General features: G+C 42.1%; 1 protein-coding gene across 3 annotated transcripts in view; it reads left to right on the forward strand.

Annotated features, from left to right (window-relative positions):
• ADA2 (adenosine deaminase 2) overlaps positions 1–8,287 on the forward strand; it is a 76,253-nt gene extending 67,966 nt beyond the window's left edge. For 2 of the 3 annotated variants that reach the window (XM_033161659.1, XM_033161658.1), the window contains exons 8-10: positions 3,330–3,487; positions 4,557–4,759; positions 7,020–8,287. In XM_033161659.1, the coding sequence (XP_033017550.1) occupies positions 3,330–3,487; positions 4,557–4,759; positions 7,020–7,116 (458 nt within the window). In that variant the 3' untranslated portion in view covers positions 7,117–8,287. Of the gene's footprint in view, positions 1–3,329; positions 3,488–4,556; positions 4,764–7,019 lie in introns of those variants that run through there. The other variant, XM_033161660.1, reaches the window with a different exon arrangement.
• Positions 8,288–8,634: the final 347 nt, after the last annotated feature.

Consider the following 8,634-nt stretch of genomic DNA (forward strand, 5'->3'; position numbering starts at 1 on the left):
AAAATGCATGCATCAGTTTCCTTCACGGCCTTCCTGTTTGTGACCATAGGCTTGCAAGAGCCAAATAGGTCATCTGATCCAAGCCTTTCTATTCAACCGTACATGCTGCTGCTGCTGCTAGTTATGCAGTACAATCTACTAGCAATGATAGCTATGTTCTACCTCCACTGTTAGAGCCAGTATGCTTCTGGATGCCAATTGCTGGGTATAACAGGTGAGGAGAGTGCTGTTGCACTCAGGTTTTGCCAGCCCTGTGCAGAGCTTATCTGAGGAGTCTTGTTATAAACTCAAACAGAAAAACAGCCAGCCCTTGGGAGGGCGCCCCAGATGATTTAGCCCTCCAAGGCCCAGGCCAGGTGTACCTGGCTGCCACCCCCCACCCCCCGACCTGGGTTTTGCTTGTTGGCTTCCCCTATGCATCTGGTTGGCCACTGTAATAACAGGATGCTGGACTAGATGGCCCCTTGTCCTGATCCTTCAGGGCCCTTCTCATACCCTCCAACATTTCTCCGATGAAAATAGGGATGTCCCATTCCACAACGATAATTTTACTACTTATACCCCACACTCTGGGCAGCTTCCAACATATATAAAAACATAATAAAACATAAAACATTTTTTTTTAAAAAAACTTCCCTATACAGGATTGCCTTCAGACAGCTCAGGGATCAGATAATTCCTAACCCTCCAAAATTTCTCCAATGAAAATAGGGACATCCTAAGGAAAAGTGGGACTTTCTGGGATCAAATCAGAAACCGGGATGGCTTTTCTAAATCAGGGATATCCCTGGAAAATAGGGACACTTTGGAGGGTCTGTCTTCTTATATTCTTAAGAGAATCAAAACTGAGCAGTAAGGTATGGCTGCCGTATGCCTAGGATTTCAAAGGCAAAATTTACGTCCTGAGGGAATTTTCGAAAGGCGGATCTTAGGCAAGTCAATCAAAAATCTAGGTTTTTTTGCCATTTTATGAAAGAAAGCTCAACAATTTCATGGTCATCCTAAAAATAGCTCAACAACTTTTGGGGTGTCCTGGTTTTTATTTTTCAAAATTTGGCAATCCCACAGTAAGGAGAAGTACAGGTGGAAAGAGTATTGTTACACTCAGGCCTTGTCTGTGAATTTGCTATACTAGTCACCTAGTTGGCCACTTTGAGAACAGGAAGCGGGACTAGTTGGGTCTATGGTCTGATTCAGCAGGGCTCTTCTGATATCATTATGTTCAGAACTTTCTGATGACCTTTTTGATAAAACTAGATAAACAGTGTTCTGCCTTTTTGTGTGTGTGTTGGCATACGTTGCTATGTGTGTCAGTGGACCAATCTAATATTACAGCTGCAATCCTAGGCACAACATACATAGAAGAAAATCCTATTGAACTCAGCTGGACTTATCTTTGATCAAGCATGCATAGGATTGTGCTTGTACCAGTAATACTGAAATGTACTGGCAAACCCCCTCGTGATAGGCATGTTGAGTAGCAAATAACATTTTGCCAAAGCCTGTGGTGTCTGCCAGAGTTCACGTGGATTACTGTTTTGCATAAGCAGTCCCAGAATGCTTTGCCACATAGGAGCCTCTGCTCACAGAGACTTAGCAGGATGACAATCTGCTGCTCCATCTGTGCTGCAACAAAACAGAAAACGCCGACTCAGACAGTAGTGTCGGCTGAGCTAAGATGTCAGAGGAGTTTTCAGGGAGGATGATTGGGTCACATGGTCATGTTTGCCAACTTTCTGCAATATAGGTTTGTTTGTTTTTTTGGTTTTTTTTTGCAATATACTTACAATGAAACATGGTTGTCGGTAACTGAAAGGTTTTTCTAGTACTGTATCATGGCAATAAAGGCTTGAAACATTGATAACAGAAAGGAGGCACCCTTTCCATTCATCAGGCGGTTAAGGGTTTGTTGTTGGTTGATCTTAGGTATTGGATGAAATGTGAGTGGCTAATTTGCATTAAAAGCTCAATATGGAAGCCGTGGCACGTTCGACTTCCAAAAGTGTTCTAAAACCGAAGCAGTTACTTCCGGGTTTTCGGCATTCGAAAACCCGAAACATTTGACTTCTGAGACGTTCAAAAACCAAGGTACCACTGTACTTTGCTTGACCAAGCACAAAATGGTTTGCCATTTTGAGTGGAGTGGGCCACTTTAAACATGGTATTGATGTGCACAGGAGGCATTAATTCCTCAAGAGTGCCAGATGCAAAGGCAGGATTTTGAGATTCATGTCCATGAATCCACTTGGCCTCTTTAGGCATGTGATTTAACTTAAGGTTACCAGATTTTTTTCAAAGAATCCAGGGACACTTTTTTTTTTGAGAAGAGAAAAAAATGTTATAAAAAAATATTTAAAAAAGAAGTATTATCTTCTCTTCTGTGGTCTCTTCTGTCGCGTGGCCTTCCTCTGGGCCCTGGCCTGCTCTCTTGGAGCGCTAGCCGCCGTGGAGGTGGAGGTAGGCTTGGGTCAGGCCTGGGCTTGGCCACGTGCCCTTGCCCTCCTGCTCCTGGTGCTCTCCTACCTTTCCTCCCCAGCGGCCACGGTCAGGGCTCCCCTCTTTTTTCTCCTTCGTCTTTCTCTCCCTTCCTTCTCCTTCTCATCTCCTCCTCCTCTCTGCGTCAGCTCCAGGGTTTTTACTGGCCCTGGAACGCCGCTGGGCAGTTGGCCGGGTGGCCAGGTGCTATCGCTCCCAGCTCAATTTGGGTCACGGGTGTGTGAGCAGTTCCCCCAGTTGACGCGCCAGGCGTCCCCGGTTCCCCCTTGGCAGTGGCAGTGGCAGCAGCAGTCTCAGCAGCCTGGAGCCAGCCTGGTAGCGCAGTTGGCTCTGGCTGGCTTCAGGAGCTGCTCGCTGCCGTGGCGCCCACCATTTTGCCTCACCAGAAGTCCCGAAATGATGATTCTTGTGCCGTTGAACCAATCACGCAACATTCATTGCCTACTAATAAATCTACAACACTTAAAATATAAATCTGGGGACATTAAATGAAATCCGGGGACATTCTGGGGACGGATTTTGTCCAGGGACAGATTTGTAAGTCTGGGGACTGTCCCTGGGAAACAGGGACATCTGGTAACCATAATTTAACTTGACTCACATGGTTGGTAAAATGAGATGTGGCAGAAAGAAAACAAAAAAACCAACAAAGCAAATCATGAAAAAACATCAAACTAGACCACAGAAAAGCTCTGGCAAACCCCTTTTAGGCCTCACATAACATTACTCTTTCAGAAAACAACTTATCTGGGTTTTTCCTCTATGTATTTGGGACCATTGTGACAACCATTTTGTGGTTTTATATTGATGTAAGAATTCTCTTTATCACTCAGACTGGGAAGGCACCTCTGTAGATAGAAATTTGTTGGATGCTCTGCTGTTGAACACCAGCAGGATTGGCCATGGATTTGCCATCACCAAGCACCCAGAAGCTAAGAATTTGGCTTTGAAGATGGATATTCCTATAGAAGTCTGCCCTATTTCTAACCAGGTACTGTTCACACTGGAGGGAACCTAGCCCTGTAATCTGTCTTTGATAGCAAGATTAATCCTGAGGTGTGTTTACACGTGTGTGTGTGTGTGTGTGTGTGTGTGTGTGTGTGTTTAAGCAAGGATGCTGCTGCTGATAAAAATAACAATGCATGATAGATATAATTGCAGGATATATACATTATTGTAAAGCTTAGGGGAGAGGAGTAAATAATTATACTTCATATATCTGATGAAGTAGACTGTAATCCACAAAAGCTTATGCTGTAACAAAATGTACTAGTATTTTAAGGTACCACAAGACTCTTTGTCAGGACATCTGTGTACTGTCTTCAGCAGTTTGAAATCCTGCTGATTTTAGTTAGAGAAAGATGCTTCCCAGTGTGCCAGTGTGGTGTAGTGGTTAAGAGTGGTAGACTCGTAATCTGGTGAACCGGGTTCAGTTCCCCACTCCTCCACATGCAGCTGCTGGATGACCTTGGGCTAGTCACACTTCTCTGAGGTCTCTCAGCCTCACTCACCTCACAGAGTGTTTGTTGTGGGAGAGGAAGGAAAAGGAGATTGTTAGCCGCTTTGAGACTCCTTAGGGTAGTGATAAAGTGGGATATCAAATCCAGACTCTTCTATTTACTTGGGACAGTCTCCTTCATTTGTGCATACAATTATAGCCTATGTACACTTGTGTGGAAGAAGTTCCATTGGACTCAATGGACTTACTTGCAAGTATGCATGCATAGGATTGAGCCACAGAAGTGTTGTACTTTTCTAGAGTGCAACCTATGAGGCAGGATTTATTGTTGTTTTGTTGTTGTTGTTTAAATTTCTATACCACCCTTCATCTGAAGATCACAGAACTGCTTACAATATAAAAACACAAAATGCATACCATAATAACAAACAAAAACAATATGCTCTTTGAGCCCCCCTCCACAGTTTAAAAGGCCATACATTGTTTAATTAGCCAAAGACTTGGGAGAAGAGGAATGTTTTCGTTTGGTGCCTAAAGATATGTAACACACACAGAGATAAAATGGCAGTAATTACTTATCTCAGTTATGTACCTCTTCAAGGTCCTGATGTTAGTATCAGATCTCAGGAACCATCCTGCTGCCGTCCTGATGGCAGAGGGTCACCGCATCGTGGTTGCCTCTGATGATCCATCCATCTTTGGAGCAAAGGGTCTGTCATATGACCTCTATGAGATGTTCATGGGCATTGGAGGGATGAGTGCTGATCTGAGGACTTTGAAACAACTAGCACTAAACTCTCTAAAGTAAGTATTGTTGTTACTAATTTATTAATTAAATTTGTATACTGTCTGTCATCTGTAGATCTCAGGGCAGTTTACAGCATATAATTACAATATAAAAACCACAAAATACCGTATTTTCCGGCATATAAGACGACTGGGCATATAAGACAACCCCCAACTTTTCCAGTTAAAATATAGAGTTTGAGATATACTCGACCGCAGATTCTCCACCCGGCGTATAAGACGACCCCCGACTTTTGAGAAGATTTTCGTGGATTAAAAGTAGTCTTATACGCCAGAATATACAGTACATAAAATTAAGAGCAACAACAAACCAAAAATCCTTCCACAACACATTTAAAAGGGCATCGGATGTTGCCGGGGTTCGGTGCTGGAGCTCCCCGTGCGTGAGCCTAAGCTGCCCACGCACGAGGTACCAGTTGCAGGGGAAAAGCGGCCAGCGTTCCGCGTGCTTATGAGCACGGGCGCCGGCCAAGTCTCACAATCTGAAGGTAGCTGAGTAAGACGGAAAATGACTCCGAAGGTGCGTGAGTGAATGAATGCCTCAAAATCAAATGGGTGCCTCGAAAACTAATGGATGCCTCGAATCTGAATTGGAACTACTTGTAACCTCCTGCACTATCATTGATCAATAAAGGAAACCAAACCAAGGATATTGTCTAAGCATGAGATTTCTCCGACAGAAATTAAAAAATCCTGAAACCTTTACCCTTTTCCCCGAATTGACGACAGACACTGAATCTTTCTTTTGTGGCTTTGGCAAAACCCGCATAGGCTCGTCTTCTAGCCCTAAGCTAAGTTTCCCTGAGCTCTCAGTCCCTGCGCGCCAATTCTTCCGCGATGCTAACTAAATAAAACTAAACCGAAATATCTTCCGCAAATCTAGCCCTAGGCTAAACCTAAAAGCCTAACTAAAACCTCACTGAAAGATCTTCCGCAAACTAAACCTAACTAAAAGAAACCCATCCAGCCCGTCCAGCCCGCTCCCAAAACCCTTAAACTAAACTTGACTGAACTAAGCTTCAACTGAACGAACTAAAGAAAAACGTGCCTAAGCGGGGAGCCTCAGCCTTTTATTTAGGAACAAGTATGACATCACGATAAATAATTCAACCAATAAAACCACTGTTGCTGCCCTCCAAAAAGGTGGGAAGCAGGATAAACGTCCATTGATAATTTTGAAACATTACTGGAACTACAAGTTAAGGGCGGAATAATCCTAAATGCAAAGTGCCTCTTCATTCTTACTTCCACTTTCACTTTTAAGTGGAAGGATACGAAAAGTAGTTCTTAATAACCATTAAAATAAACAAATAACCGCGGATCTTTAACGGATCCACGAAGTGTATTCCGACAGGATGTCAACCAGCCAAGGGCTTGGTTGAAAAGGAACATTTTTGCCTGGCATCTAAAGGTGTATAATGAGGGTGTCAGCCAAACCTCACTGGGGAGAACATTCCACATACAGGGAACCACTGCAGAAAACAATAAACAATGTATGGGATATGCACCAGATATTTAAAATGTACCAATAATCTAGTCAGGGAAAGCCTGAGCAAACAAATTAGGTTTTAACAGTCTTTGATAGCACCCTACTGTGGGTGCCTCCCATATAGCAAGGGAGGGGAGTATTCCAAAGAGAGGGTCCCACCACCACAGAGCAGATCCTTTTCTGTGTTGCTGTTAGGTGACATACTGGAAAATGCACCACCGCTTCAAGACCTCCTTGTTAGCAGGTCTGTATGGGGCAAGGTGACCTTTTAGGTACCCTAGACACAACTTATTTATAGCTTTTTAGGTTAGCAAAAGTTAATTGAAACTGGCTTAGTAGCTAACGGGAAAATCAGTGCAGTGCTTTTTAACACCTGTGCACCAACGGATACTTCACTCATTACCCTTACTGCTGCTGTGCACTGCACTACTTGCCCACATCAGTAAATAAGTTTATATGATGGTTAGGTTAGAGGTCTATCAAACATGGACAAAACAGCTCCAACCATGATTGGCTTATCCTTCTCTGAGCTTGAGACCACAACCATGACAGCTGTAATTCTAAGCACACTTACCTGACAGCAAGTCCTGTAAATTCAGTGAGATTTTCTTCCTAGGTTGCACCTACCGGTATATACCCAGTGCAGCATAAACAGTCAATTTACTGTACTGAGTTTTTATTTCCTGCTCTTTTCTGGCTTTTGACCTGTTCATCCAGCTTTTAAAGCAGTTTCTCCTCCTCTGACCTGGAGTTCTTTTCTTTTCACAGATACAGCAGTATGCGACCTGGTCAAAAGAAAAAGGCCCTGAAGATCTGGCGAAAAAAGTGGGACCAGTTCATAGCTTCAGTCTCTGCAGCAAGCTAGACATAGAGGCACAAAAGACTTCTTCACTTTAACCATGATACTCTGATCAGATGATAGGCTAATGTCAGTATAAAATTGTCTTGTCTCTTGTACATTTCAGTACCTGAGCAAAGTGCCCTTTTAATTATGCTGCAAATGCTCCAAATCAATGACTGATCAAAATGCACTCCTTAGAGGTGGAACTAGGTGTGCTTCAACTCCATCAGCTATTGCTGTCCTGAACCCTTCTTGTCATCCCTAGATATTTAGCACAAATTAGGCTTTTTAGCCCTAGCTAGCCACTGCCTCTGGTAATATTTCATCATAAAATGTGCCTTAGGAGCTTGAAGAAGCCCCTTCCCCTCAAGCTAGAACGGTAGTATTCTAGTTTTACCATGCAACTACAGGAAAAGGTGTAACTGGGCTACTTCCTTGGAAATTCTGAAATTCTCATGTTTTATTTTAAATGACAAGTTCCTAGCCCATATGATAACTTCTGGCAGCCCAAACTTATATAAGATTTAGCTACACAAACCCATTGAAATCAGTGGCCTTAATAAGTATACCATAGGATTGAGCTATGGAATGTCAAATACCTTGGCAGAAGTTCCAGTACAGGAATAAGGAAACTCTGGCATTCCAGATATTGTTGGACTTTAACTGCCTCAGCCCAAGTCAATGATCAGGGGTGGTGGAAGTTGGAGGACCACAGATTTGCTTTGGTACCATGCTTCACTCTTTGCCCTTTTCCATGACTAGTAGAAACGGAACCGATTATGCAAACTATTCCTTTAATATGCATTGTTTATCAGTTGCAGAATTCAACCCCCCCCCTTCTGCACAGGATGCTAATTTGAAACAAACAAATAAACATCCTTGAAAATTGTAAGCTATCCAATTAAAAACGTCTTAATCAGTTAATCTATGACTTGTATTTAATTAATTGATTTAAGTCTGCTTATATTTGCACATGAATAAAACACCCATTCTGAAGAAAAATAACTTTGTTTTATGCAGTGTTTTCACATATTGATGTAGGTAACTGACTTAGAAGAGACATTATTTCCTGTTTGTCAAAAAACAAAGAATATCTCTTCTAAGATGACCCTGTCATCTCGGAATTAGTCACATTGTTAACATTTATTAAAGATTGGAAACCTCTCATAGACTTTGCATGAAAAAGAAAAAGAAATAGAGTGGCTTTATTAGGTGTTATACTGAAGTGGATGAACTTAATAATGTTTATATAGTGGAGAGATGAAGAATCAGAAATTCTTTAGCTTCTGAACTTTTTTCTCTTCTCTCCTTTTTCTCATTTTCTCATTTAATTCCTTTTCTATTCCTTTTTCTTTATCCCTTCCTCTTCTTTCTTTCTTTCTTTCTTTCTTTCTTTCTTCATTCTATTTCTTTTTTCCCCTCTTTCTCTTTTTTTTGACTCTGGATTAAGGTTTTAGTTTGGACCAAAAAAAGAAATATTTGACAATAATCTTTGTATTTTTCTTTATAAACTCTAACAAAATTTATTTATTTACCGGTAGT

The sequence above is a fragment of the Lacerta agilis genome, chromosome 10 (genome assembly GCF_009819535.1).
Source record: "Lacerta agilis isolate rLacAgi1 chromosome 10, rLacAgi1.pri, whole genome shotgun sequence".
NCBI lineage: Eukaryota > Metazoa > Chordata > Lepidosauria > Squamata > Lacertidae > Lacerta > Lacerta agilis.